Genomic DNA, 14,474 nt, shown 5'->3' with positions numbered 1-14,474 from the left:
GAGGAGGAGGAGAAGAAGGAGAAGAAGAAGAAGGAGGAGGAGGAGGAGGAAAGGGGAGGGAGGAAAGAAGGAAGGGAAGAAAAGAGGGAAGGAAGGAAGGAAGGAAGGAAGGAAGGAAGGAAGGAAGGAAGGAAGGAAGGAAGGAAGGAAGGAAGGAAGGAAGGAAGGAAGGAAGGAAGCAGAGGGAGGGTAGGATAGAAGGATGGAAAAAATGAGAGAAGAAAGGACAAAAAGAGAAAAGCAACGCGAAGTCCTTCCCTGCGGTAGTCCCCAAAGATCCATTTTTTTTTCTCCTCATCTCTTCATAATGCCTCTCAGCAGCTGGCAGTTTTCTCTGCACTTGGGCCCTTCATTCTCATCACCTTAAATCTCCAAGCACCATTCTGTCTCCATAGAACAGCAAAAGGAGCCAGCAGGAGGGAAATCTTGGGCCCCTATACATAATGACCTTCCCAAAGCGACCCCCCCAGCACCCCCACACCCCGCGGAGAAAAGCTCCATCTGCCTCCTGCCGGGCTCGCAGAGCCTGGAGTGAAAAGCCTCGTCGTTCCCACGTCGCCTTAGTTAGTGTCAAGGCTGCACTCCAATGCTATTCATTTTCCGGCAGACCCCTTCAGAAGTGCCTTTATGAGACAGGTTATTTCTGAAGAGTTTCTAATGCCCTGCGGTCTGCAAACGACCCCCTGTAAATAGAAAAGCTGCCTCGCTCCGACTGGGGGAACGTGTTTTCCTGTTCCAACAATTTAAAAGGTAAAGCGATTTCACTCTGGCGGCTGAGACGTATCAGCCGCAGCATCATCTGTCTGCACCAGCCGGCTTAGCAGCTCAAGACAAAGCCGAGGCAAACCAGCTTTCGGCAGCCGACTTGTAAGTGACAAACAGAATGGAGGTGTCTTCTTGTCTGCAGTTCAAAGGTACCGTCTCATTGAGATGCTAAGCCAACAGCTGAAAGAGTATAATAGGAAATGGACACAGAGCCTTATCTGCCAAAACAGAACTCAGTCTTCTCAGTTCACGGATGAGTCTGCTGATTTTTGAATGGACTTGTAAGAAAGACTTCCCAGTGTCAACTTTCTGGGAAATTCAGACTAGCCCCCATTAGCAACAGCAAAAGATCTAGTGAGGTCCATAAATGAAGCTTGCAATTGCAGAGCCTAGACAATAGCACTACTCACAGAGAGCAAAAATTCCCTTCCTCTTTATCCACACTGGCTCCCTAATTCCACAATCAGCCGGCCTCCCCACATCAATTTCCGTGCAACCAGATATGTGGTGAAATGTTGGCATTTGAAATCCAGGATAAATTACTAGATTATAGATTTAGGACTGGAAGAGACCTTACAGACCATATTGGCCTTCTCTGCCTCCTCTGCACACCAATTTTAATGGATGAAGAAACTGGGAAGACATGGCCTTGATGGGTTGAATAACCTCCCTAAGGGGGCACAGAGGCATCCAAGAGGGTATTTGAACTCAGGAACCCTGATTCTAAATCCAGTGTTGTTGTTTTTTCTACTCTGCCAAAAATATTCTAAAAAAAAATCACAATTTAAATCAACAAATATTTCTTAAGTTCCTCTCAGCCTCTCAATGCCCCCAGACAATTCTCTGAGTTTCAGATGAATAAATGATCTTCAACAGACATTTTGACACTAAGGGTTCCCCCTGCTGATTAGATCACAAGTATGTACCCCTTCATCACTCCCATCCCTAGCAAATAAAGTGCAATTAATGCATTATGTTGAGTGCTAGTGTTACAAAGATAAAGTGAGACAGATTTTACCCTCAAAGGGTTTGAAATCTAATGGACTGCATATACAAATGATTAAAATATGTTCTTATATGGTAAATACATAGGTGAGGTCTAGATAGAGTGGTATTGGAAGGGAAGGGCTTCATAGAGAAAGTATTAAAACTTGAAGGATGAATAGGATTTCAACATGCAGAACTGTGGAAAGTCTGTCTGGGCACTGTGGACAGTGTGCTGAAAGAAGGAAATAATCTGCTCTCCTCTGACACTGTCCCACTTGAGTTCAGGCACGCATTGCCTCACACCCGAACGATGGTAATAGCCTGCTGGTAAAGTCTCCCAACCTCAGATCTCTCCCCACTCCAGTCTATTCTTCGCCCAGCTGTTGAAGAGATGTTCCTCAAGAGGAAGCTTGGTCATGTCCTTATTTAATCAACTCCAGTGGCTTCCCCTCACCTATATGATTAAATATAAAAATCATGTGTTTGTCTTCTACAACCTTGCCTCCTCTTCCTTTCCATTCTTATAATTTACACTCCATGTGCATGCAGCAGCACTGACCTCCTTGCAGTTTCTAGACACTCCATCTCCCAATTCCAGATATTTCCATTGACTGTCCACCATGCCTGGAAATCTCTTCCACTTACTCTCCACAAGCCCTGGCTTCCTTCAAGTCTCAGCCAAAGCCCCACCTTCTGCAAAAAGCGTTTCTCAATCTCCCTTGAAGCTAGTCTTCCCTCTGTGGATAATCTCCAATCTCGGCTGTCCATAGAGTGTTTGTATATAGCTGTTTGCATACGGTCTCCCCCATTAGAAATGTAATCAATGTGAGAGTAGGGACTGTCTTTTACCTTTCTCTGTATCCCAGGCACTTAGCCCAATACCAGGCCCTTAATAAATGGCTTTTGGTTGATTGACAGACAAGTGGAAGTGGTTATTCTAGCTTGTCTATAGAATGCATGAAAGAAAATGATGAAAGTAAGACTGGCCAAGGAGGATGGAGGCAGACAGTGCAGTACCTTGGAAGTCATGGGACGGGCAGGTGGAAGTCAGCATCCCAGGAAAGTGCTTTGGAGATTCAAGGAAAGTAACATAAACAATTCAATCAAATCAACATTTATTAAGTGGTTCTGTTAGGTAATTAATTTGTACTTTAGAATGAGACATTTAGATTTCAGATCTGTCATTGCCAATCCAGGACCCAGTCATTCACTTCTGTATCACCCAGTTTTCTGCCTGAGCATTAAAGTAGCCTCAAAAAAAAAAGTAGGAAATTAACTCAAGTGACTTGATTTCTGAGGCACAAGTAATTTGATTCAGCAAGATGTTTCCTTTCTCTGAGCCTCAGTTTTGCCATAAGTAAAATGGAAGATAATAATCCTCCCCTCCCCCAGCCCCTACCTTGGTGGGGAGGGGCTGTTGTGAATCTCAAATGAGATTCAAATGGACATTTCAGCACATCTCTGGTTCCACTGATGTTGATATGAGGAGATCAGATATAAGTGTGGGGGGAATTAGGGAGCCAGTGTGGATAAAGAAGGAGGGAATTTGGTATCTGTGAGTGGTGCTGATGGGGTATAGAACCTGGACCCCAAAAATGCAACCCAAATCTGGCCTCAGATTTTTTACCTTGTACTAGTCATTTAACCCCATATGCCTCAGTTTCCTCATCTGCCAAATGATCCGGAGAAAGAAATGGCAAACTACTACAGTATCTTTGCCAAGAAAAATAAATGGGATCGTGGAGAGTCAGATGTAACTGAAATAATTGAATGACAACAATTCTTCTAAACTTCAAGTACCCAAGGCAACTCTCTTTCAAAATATAATTTGCAGAGAAGGTGCCAACCTGCATTGGTAGAGGGATTTTCCTCAGATGGGAATTCCCTATATCAATGAAATCACAGGACCATTAGACTGTAATAAACTCCTCAAATACAGAAGTTATCATTGTAACTTATCATCTTATAACTTACTTTGTATTTGTTTTTGTATCTCCAGCAGAGTTCCAAACATATGCTAAAAGTTCAATAAATAGTTGATTGATTAAGCAAATTGTTTTTGAAGAAGAGATGAACTAGGCTAGTGAGAAAAGGTTGAATGTAAGCTTCTTGAGGACAGAGACCATGGTCTTTTCATCTTTGTACCCCCACTCCTTAACACAGTGATTTGCATGCAGTAGGCACTTAATGAATGCCCATTGGATTGGATCAAATTGAGCCAGTATATTCCTGAATGGTCCCCCCTTTCCATATCTGCCCTCTCCAGTGAAAGAAAATATACTATATGGAGAATACCATCATGGATTAGCAAAGAGCTTTTCTTTATAGCATTTGGACATTCTCATCTGAACCCCAGCAGCCATTGCCAAGCCAGGACTGTAACATAACTGTATCTCACTCATAAAGTTAAAATATGGCAAGGCTGAATTCTTCAGATGACAAGAAGAAAAGCAAACAATGTCTTGACAGTAAATTGGTGCTCCAAAATTGATCTTAAATATAAAAATTCCAAAAATAAGTTTTATTAATGAAAAATAAAAGAACACTGTCTAACAACAACAGCAGCCATGGGAAAAAATCTGTGTGCCGCATGTGAACAGGGGAGCAACCAAGGGAAGGAGAAATCAATTGTCCTTCCTGAGACTCAGTTTCCTAAAGAATCCAATACATGGGATAAGAAAAGGAGGCCAAGAATTGAATTTGGAGTCATAAGACCTGGATTCAAATCCTGGCTCTGCCCCTTACCACTTGTGTGATCTTAAGTAGATCAGCTTCTCTGGCTTACTTCCTTAAATAATTCCTTAAGTACTTCTTTAGGTTTTACCTTAAGTACTTCCTTATTTCCTCATCTATAAAATGAGGGGATTGTATCAGAAGGCCTCTGAGGTCCCTTCTAGCTATAAATCTGGTATCTTTTTGATGAATTAAGCTAAATAATCCTATAGGAATCCTATGAGGAAATAGAGAGCCAGGGAAATGGTTGTTCCCCAAGATCACATGGACAGTAAACCAGAGCCAATGCAGGTCTTCCTCTAGAAGGACAGTTGGTGGCACCGTGGATAGACTGCTGGACCTGGAGGCAAGAAGACTTCCTGAGTTCAAATCTAGCCTTAAGTGTGACCCTAAGCAAGTCACTTAACCTTGTTTGCCTCAGTTTCCTCATCTGTAAAATGAACTGGAGAAGGAAATGACAAATCATTCCAGTATCTTTGCCAACATCAACCAAGAAAAACACAAGTGGGGTCACAAAAAGCTGGATGGGACTAAAAGAATTAAACAACAGCAATTCAGTCCAACTTCTACCCAACATAACTCTAAAAATACAATTTTATATAGCATCTCTTCTTCAGCGAAACAAACAGCCAGACAAAGGTTTCCTTCAAGGTCATTTATAATTAATAGCACTGGCGAAGAAGCAGTGATGACCCCACACCCACAGTGTTAAAATAGGCCAGGGCAAATGCACCTTTGCTCCAGGGCACCAAATTCAAAGGGGCGATGACAGTACTACATTCCATCAGCAAATTATTCTTAGCCCCTAGGTCTCAAGAAAAAGTTAAAATGGTAAGTTACTAGGTAATAGCATTTAACATCTACTTATCAAGAAGCAAAAATAGAAAGGTAACCAGATAACCAGCTAGTTGAACTCAAACCCTTTCTACCCTACCTCAGCAACCATGCAGTAGCCTTCCAAAAGCTGCCCCTGTCCCAAGGGGTTTGTCATATCTTCATGCCAGATCCCTTCCAACTAAGATTGTCCCCTCACACTGCTTGCCTTAGCCAAAGTCCCTGGTACCTGTCATAGACGTACAAATTTCTAACCCTTCACTGTGATAGTTCAGGCTTTAGTAATAGCCTTCTAGCTGGTCTTCCTGTTTCTTGTCTCTTTCCTCTTCACTCCATCCTCCACACAACTGTCAGCATCATTTTTCTAAGGCCTTCTCAAGCTCTGACCATGGCAGTCCCCTTCTCTAAAGCTTTCAGTGGCTCCCTATGGCCTCTACTGTAGGTTACAAATGTTAAAATCCTCCACGATCAGCTATAAACCCACCATTTCATCCTAGATTCACAAGACTACTTTCCACAATCTCTGTTCCATTCCAATTAGACCTGTTTCTGCTCTCAGATCCCATCTTCACTTATCTGAGTTCCTCCTGCAGGCCATCCCCCAGGCCTGAGACATGTGCCCTCTTCCACCTCAGTGCCCTCTCCCCTCTTCTCATTTTTCCCTGATCTTTATTTCATGCCATACTCATTTCATAGTGGATGCCAAGAGCCTTGAAAGCAGCAACTCTAAAGCCTCATCTCTAAGCACAGACCCTTTTGTAAATGTATGTTGCTGGTCTCCAAATGACCCCCACCTGACCTGGAACACTGATTTTCAATAGAGAATATATGGTATTGAATATATATATTCAATAGAGAATATATTTCTTGCTACTATCTTGAGCCATTATTTTTGCTCATTGCCCAAGAAGAGTCATGGGATCATAGACCCAGATCCTGAAGGAGGCCAACCAGTCCATCCTTTTATCATACAGATGGGGAAACTAAGTCCCTAAGAACTAAAAATAGCTTGTCTCAAATCAAACAGTTAGTGTTGGAGGAAGGATTTGAATCCAAGGAGTTGTTGAACATTTTGCTAGCCTCCAAGGACTGAAATGAATGCCCAACACATTACAAATACTTAAGACAACTTCAGCAAAGCAAGTTTTCAGGTGTCAGAAATCTGAGGTCTAGATCAGGTGTGTGGATCCTGTGGCCTAAAGGTCACATGTGGCCTATATAGCCTTCCAAATCCTTAAGTGTGAACTTTCGACTAAACCTAAATTTTACAGAACTTAAGACCACAGGTTCCCCACCCCGAATGCCAAATAGTATCTAGGTCCCTTTCATAACTGGCGCACATTTGCCTAAGATTCTGGCCAACTACTCGGTTCCAACATCTTAATAATGGGAGTAGAGAAAATATAATGAAGGCAAACTGTAACCCAAGTCAGATCTTGGCACCAGGGAATGTCCTTGGAACACAGACTCTAAACTCAATTCTTCCCTCAGGTCTTCACACCAACCTCCTGCAGAGCTGTCCTCATCCAAAAAATTCTTGTTTTGAGGCTCAGGTACCCTGGAACAGCTCCGTTGGAGAAGCCCTGAGCCAAGAGGGGTAGCTCTGGGTACACAGTACAAAAACTAAGTCCCTTGCCTGGTCCCCAAGGGTAAATGATTAGACCATAGTAAATAAACAGAGCCTCAAGCAATACATTTACTAGCTTTCCAGCACTCTGTATCAGCTGTCACAGAACCCTCCACGGGAGGGTAAACACTGGAAGGGCTTTGGCAGAAAATGTGAGTTTGCAAATGGCCTGCCAGGATTGCTTAATACCCCTCCAGCAGTCCAGAGTTTGGCTCATCTAAGGCTAGACCTCAGCATGGTTGACTTCAGCCATGGCCTGTTGAGAACCACACCTTAGCAAAAGGATCACATCATCTGATAACATGGCTGTCAGAGCCTTGTTCTACCCAAGATAGTCGTGGTTATGCTGTCAAGACCGAGAGGAGTCTAGCCTTCAAATGTAAAGAATTAAGATAGTGCATGTGATCAATGGAGGATATTTACACACATAAAGCCTCAGACAGCCCCTTTCCCAATCCATATTCCAATTCCACACATCAGTAGTTGCTGTTATTGTTGAATTGTGTACAACTCTCAGTGACAATGTGGACCATAGCACACCAATATTGTCCATAGCATTTTCTTGGCAAGGATTTTGGAGTGGTTGGCCATTTCCTTCTCCAGTGGATTAAGGAAAACAGGGGTTAAGTGACTTGTCCAGGGTCACACAGCTAGTAAGTCTCTAAGGCCACATTTGAACCCAGGTCTCCCAGACTCTAGACCCAGTGCTCTAGGCACTGAGTCACCTACCTGCCTCTGTAGCAGACAGATCTTATTACCTATTATCTATTGGATTAGGAAAAGGAAGAAAGGGAAGGAAATAAGCATTTATTAAAGACCTACTATGTACAGGCACTGTGCTGTTATCTCATTTGATCCTCTCAAGAACCCTGTAAAGCTACTGTGATCCTTATTTTACAGTTGAGGAAGCTGAGGCAGAGTTTAAATGATTTAGGCTCATATAATCAGTAAGTGTCCAAGGCTGGATTTGAACTGAGATCCTCCTGACTCCAGGCCCAAAGCTCTATTTACTGATCCACCTAGTTGCCAAATCTAATTTAGGATTGCTCTATCTCATCATGCTTTTCATTCATCACAAAAAAATTTATTAATTCCCTCTAGTACAACTCTTAGCAAAACTTTGGACTGTTGTAGCCAGAGGAACAAGTTTTGATCTTGGGTTCTTAACTATATAATGAAGGGAGGAAATGTGGCCCAGTGTAAGTAATTAGAATTGGTGTTTAGAAAGCAATTTCATACTGCAAAGTACTTTACATATTTACTTTATTTTGATTTACTTTACTTGTTTTACTTTATTTTTTTTTACTTATTATTTATTTACTTTACTTTATTTGATTCATAGGTTCTGGTTTCAAAGGACTTGGGTTCAAATTTCATCTCCAAAGTGGCAACTTTAAGGGAGTCACCAAAAGCTCTCTGGACCTCATTCTTTCCATCTGTAAAATGGAAGGTTTGAAAGAGATTGCCTCTGAGGTCCCTTCCAGTCTTAGATCTATGATCCTAAACCAGATGACCTCCAGTCCTCTCTAGATCTCAGTCTAGGACCCTATCTTTCCTTATTGAGTTAAGCCCATTCACTAATAAGAAGGGGACGGGGTGCTAATGGAACAAGAGTCCTGGAACCCAGAAGACCTGAGTTTGAATTCTGGCTTTTAAGTGTTACTTGCCCACATTGATTACCTGTCTGACCCTGAACAAATAACTTTCTGTCTTGAGACCTCAGGCTCTTTCTCTATAAGATGGCACTAGATAGTCATTGAGGTCCCTTTTCGCTCTATAGCTATGGTCTTATCCAGCTGCAGCCATGACCCCTCTATTCTTGTTGCTGCTTAGTCATTCGGTCATGTATGAGTCTTCATGATCCCATGGCCCTTCCATCCCCCACTATCTCTCAAAGTCTGTCCACATTCATGTTGGTTGTTTCCATGACACTTTCCATCCATCTCATTTTCTGCCGACTTCCCTTCTCCTTTTACCTTTGATCTTTCCCAATATCAGAGTAATTCTTTTCAATGAGTCCCATCTTATTATGCGGCCAAAGCACTTAAGCTTCAGTTTCAGTATTTGACCTTGCATTTGTATGTTGTTCAGTCACTTTTGGTTGCGTCTAACTCTTTGGGCCCCTTTTTGGAGTTTTCTCAGCAAAAATATTGGAGAGGTTTGCCATTTCTGAACTAATTTCTTTAAGTATTGATATGATATGATCCCTAACCCAAGGACTAAATCACCAAAAGATTCTGGTCTAATTCTTAGATTTATAGTGCCAGAGTTAAAAGGAACAGTGGAGATAAGCCAATATGGTCCCCTACTTAAGTATGGATTAATAATTATAAAATGTTATCTCCCATGATTTCCTTGTTCTATGGTGGCTAGCCAGTCAGTCAACAATCATTTATCAAGTTCTGCCTATGTGCTAGATGGTTGTAAAAGCTAATTATAGCTCAGGCCCTCTCCTGGTTAAAAAAAAAAAATCAACATCAGTAAAGTTTGTCCTTGACACTCTAGCATCTGCCCATTCAGCTGCTCTCCAGCTCCCTTTCCAATGCCCCTTGCCATTGTCTGTCTCCTCTTAAAGCTCCCCAGGCTCTCCTTTCTCCCCAGGCTTCCTCTAGGACTTTTCAAAGATTATCCTCCCCCATCCCCCACCTTGGATATGCCCTCTCATCATCAACTCATTGTACCTCCTAAGTTCTGATTGCTTGACAAGTCAAGGAAGTGAGGTGGCTCAGCCTGGAGCCAGGAAGACTTGAGTTCAAAACCAGCCTCAGATACTCATCAACTACGTGAGCTTGGGGAAGACACCCAAACTCTGCCTCAGTTTCCTCATCTGTAAAATGAGCTGAAGAAGGAAATGACAAAGCACTGTAGTATCTTTGCCACAAAAAACCTCATGGACAATATTAACATGCTATGGTCCACAGAGGCAGGAAGAGGTGGGCACAACTGAACAATGAGAATGAAACTATTTCCCAAGCAAATAAAAATATCCCCTTAATGCTAGGGATTCAAAGAAAGTCAAAAACAGTCATTGCCCTGTTCTAGGGGAACTCACAGATGACACACACAAAAATCTATACATATGTGATATATACAGGATAAACCAAAACTCTGAGAGAAGGTGCTAGCATTGAGAAGGACCAGGAGAGGCTGCCTGAATATAAACATTGTGAGCTGTGTTTGGGAAGATGGTATTCCTGGGTGGTGGTAGTGATTTAGTGAATATTGTTATTTATTTATATAATAATAATGGAATGTGGCATTTATATAATGCTTAAGATTTGCAAAGCTTCTTTACATGTGTAATCTCATTTGATCCTCCCTACTAGCCTGGGAGGTGAGTGATCCTGTCATTATCCCCATTTTACAGAACAGGAAACTGAGAATGAGAACGATGGAGTCAGTTACCTGAGACTGCACACCTGAACTCGGGCCTTCCCGACTCTGAGTCCAGCCCTCTCTGCCATATCCCATAACTGCCTCTCATGGCCACTGCCTTTATGTGATTTCTACACATGTTGTCTTTCGGTGTCATTTATTTTTATATCGGCCTTACGTTTTATTTGCTATGCGTTCATTCTAGGCAACGATTACTCACTGTTGGCATTATTTGTTGGCTGAATACAAATTTATTTTACAATGACTTGAAAAAACGAATACTTCGTGTTAAAATTTATTTTACGTGTTCAAAGAGGAGATTTGGCATGGCGACTCTTGAAAGAAAGAAGAATAAATTTCTAAAAGCGATGGCTCACATTTATATAACACATGGTCATTTAACCCATCTAAGCCTTGGTTTCTTCATCTGTAAAACAGAGGTAATTCCTGCATCATCATCATCATCATCTTCATCTTCTTCATCATCATCACCATCCAGAACTGTGATTTCATTATTGAGGGAAGTCCCTTAGAGATAATTCCTTATTCTAATGTAGCCCAACAGCCAGTCTGTAACCTCTAGGTTTAGAGAATTGCCTGGAACCCTGAGACTTGTCAGAATCACAATGTCACACTGTCTGTATACCTCTGAAGCAGGATTCACACAGCTTTTCTTAATTCCAAGGCTGACTCTCTATTCATTAGGCCATGCTTCTTAGCAGTAACAGTATAGCAGAATAATTTTTTGTAGGTAGATAACAATAACCATAATATTTGGCATTGATATAGTACTTTAAGGTTTGAAAATATCTCATTTGATCCTCACAAGAACCCTTGGAGGTAGGCTTATTATCATCCCCATTTTACAGATGAGGAAACTGAGGTAAATAGTAGTAAAGTGACTTGCCCAGGGTCGCACATGGAGTAAGTGCCTGAGGCTGGATTTGAACTCAGGTCTTCCTGGCTCTAGGGCCACTGCTCTATCCTCTATACCACATGCCCTGGTCTAGTGGGTAGAATATTAGACTTTGAGTCAGGGAGAGCTTCTGATACTTATCAGTGATGTGCCCACAGGCAGGTTCCTTACCATTTGCTCATTCTGCTTTACAAGCCGAGTTTCACTCATCCATCCAAGAAGCTTCACTATCACTGTCCCCCATATTCAATCAGTTGGTAAGTCTTGTTGATTCCGTCTCTGTAACATCTTGGGCATCTGTCCCTTTCTCTCTTCTCACACAGCGACCACCCAAATACACACCCATCATCTCTCACCTCCACTATTGGAACAAGATCCAAATTGGATTCTGGGCTGCCAGTCTCTCCCCACTCCAATCCATTCTTCACAAAGAGGTAAAAGTCGTCTTCCTTAGGCAAAGGACTGACCATGTCACTCCCCTCTTCAAGAATCTTTAATGGGGTGGCTAAGTGGTTCAGTGAGTAGAGCACTGGCCCTGGAGTCAGGAGGACCTGAGTTCAAATCCAGCCTCAGACACTTAACACTTACTAGCTGTGTGACCTTGGGCAAGTCACTTAACCCCAATTGACCTGCCTTCCCCCTCCAAAAAGCAAAATAAAAAAAGAATCTTTAGTGGATCTCTATTACCTCTAAGAGCAAATAAGCCATTTAAAGGTCTCTAAAACTGCTTCTCACCTACCTTCTTAGATTTATTTCATTGTAGCTTAGTGACTTAGTAATATATAGAGTGCCAGGCCTGGAGTCAGGAAGACTCATCTTCCTAAGTTGAAATCTGGCCTCAGACACTTACTAGCTGTATGACCTTGGACAGGTCCCTTAACTCTTTGTCTCAGTTTCTTCATTGGTAAAATAAGCTGAAGAAGGAAATGGCAAACCACTCCAATATCTTTGCCAAGAAAATCCCAAATGAGGTCACCAAGAGTCAGATGTGACTAAAAAACAAAAACAACTTAGCATAGTGGATAGAGTATTGAACTTGGAATCAGGAACACCTAAGTTTGAATCCTACCTTTGACCCTTAATAGTTGTATGACAGTGGGCAGGCCACTTAACCTCTGTCTGCCTCAATTTCTTTATCTGTAAAATGGGGATAATAATAGCACTTACATTACAAGATTGTTTGTGTGTATGTGTGTATATGCATATATATACATATATGTGTGCACACATACATACACACACATGCATATATTGATTGATTGGTTGGTTGTTGTCCTTCATTCTCAAAGAGGACCAAAATGATACCACTATGCTAGAGTCAAGTTACAGTGCATCTGATTGACTGACCAGACTAATACAAACTTAGAATGCTCTACCACGGGTTGGGCACAAATAGTCCATGGGAACACTTGGGGTAGATTCTCTAAATTTGCACATCCTGCGTTTCCTTTGAGCTATCTTAATTTTGCTTTGCTCATAGAACACAGAACCTTCTCTGATGTGGGCATGCCATGATGAGCGATCCTGTGCCAGTGTCTCTCATGTCACAAATCAGTTTCATGTATGTATTTACACACATATGTATATAAACACATGTGGACATATAGACACACATTTACCCAATGTTTTGCAAACTGCATAGAGCTACATGAATTCCAAATATTATTATTGTTCCAGCCAAACTGATCTACAAGCTATTTTCTGAATGCAGTATTTCACCTCAAATGTCTATGTCATTGCACTACGTCATCAATGCCAGAAATAGAATCCCTCCACACCTTAAGGCTCAGTTAGATGCCACCTCATAAGGAAGCCTTCTCTGATTCCCCATAAGATGACCTTTTATTGACTTCTCTGTGTACATGCCACATGCCCCACTACACTCAACCACAGCCCTGATAGCACATAGGTCCTTGAGAATAGGACCCTTTTCATTTTCGTCTTTGTCCCACCAGCACTGAACATAGCACCTAGATACCAAAGAATATCTCATGTGTGTCAGTGGAGACACTAATAACACCTACCTCCCAGAGCTGTTGTGAGGATAATGTTTGTTAAAGTGCTTTGTAAACCTATAAATGCTAGTTGTTATTATTGCCATTATAATTCTTAGTTTTATTATCATTAGTCACCTATCCCCTACTCATGGAGCCCAAGTATGTCTTAGAACAAACCTCAAGGTGGCACCACTGTGGAACATTATATCATTGATCTACTGGCCAGAATCAACATCTTTAAGTCTGACTATGACTCTAAGCATGATATTTAACCAACAGTCCTTCCAAATCCATATACCCCTGAAGATTAAGTGTGAATATGACTAAGCCTCCTGCTTATTGTGACCCCTCTGTTCTTGGTTTCCTCTATGGCTCATTGTTGCCTGCCTCTCTAAACAACAAACCTTCCCTGTGCCAAGAGAGATACCTGGAAGGGCTTTGAAGGTCCCGTCACATTGGGTCCGGTCAATAGTTCTTATGGGTTTTCATGGGTTCTATGGGTTCTTACCTCCAGAGGCACCACTTGCATAAGAATAGCAAAGTTGGTCAGGTGATTACAATGGCAGATGGAGTAGTTGAGGTTCCCTTCTGTGAGGACACATCCTTGGTTTGACCAGATGCCTTCTCCAGAGCTAAAGATCAAAGCAAAGCAGAAATATAACTTGGTTGGCATTTCCTAGAAGATGTGTAATTAACTAAAGAAGGACACCTACAAGCCAGATTATTTTGGAGAGATTAAGTAATAATACATTGATATCCCCCTTGGGGCCATCCATGAGGAAAGGGGTCTTACTGATGACAAAATATTGATAGCATCACTCTTTGTAATAGCCAAAAGAAAAAAATGGAAACAAAGAAGGTGACCATTGATGTGGAAATGGTTGGAAAAAAGTAGTATATAAATATGATGTAATATCATTGCATTATAACAAATGAGACCCAAAAGGTCAGAGCAATCGTGGATAAAAAGCTGACCGCAGCATAAAGAGCTGAGTTTAAGTCCCACCCCTGACATAGGCTGACTACATGACCCTAGATAAGTCATTTAACTGCTCTGTGTTTTGAACAACAATCTAGGACTGTTAAGTTATAGAATAAGTGCAATCTACAATGGTAAAGGAAGTTTCTTCCCCATGAGGTCTCTATACCAATGAAACCAGAGTTGTGAGGAAGGAAGGAGGAAAAGAATGAGAGAAGGAAGGAAGGAAGGAAGGAAGGAAGGAAGGAAGGAAGGAAGGAA

General features: G+C 41.8%; 1 protein-coding gene across 2 annotated transcripts in view; it reads right to left on the bottom strand.

Annotated features, from left to right (window-relative positions):
- LOC138170670 (adhesion G-protein coupled receptor D1-like) overlaps positions 1-14,474 on the bottom strand; it is a 476,753-nt gene that overhangs the window by 184,968 nt on the left and 277,311 nt on the right. For both annotated transcript variants that reach the window (XM_069100393.1, XM_069100969.1), the window contains one exon: positions 13,743-13,866. In XM_069100393.1, the coding sequence (XP_068956494.1) occupies positions 13,743-13,866 (124 nt within the window). The remainder of the gene's footprint in view (positions 1-13,742; positions 13,867-14,474) is intronic.

Source organism: Petaurus breviceps, unplaced genomic scaffold, assembly GCF_028583685.1.
Source record: "Petaurus breviceps papuanus isolate PSGF00001 unplaced genomic scaffold, PetGlider_PUasm1.0 100, whole genome shotgun sequence".
NCBI classification, from domain to species: Eukaryota; Metazoa; Chordata; class Mammalia; order Diprotodontia; family Petauridae; genus Petaurus; species Petaurus breviceps.
The sequence above is the reverse complement of the archived record's forward strand: the minus strand, read 5'-3'. Positions and strand labels throughout refer to the sequence as shown.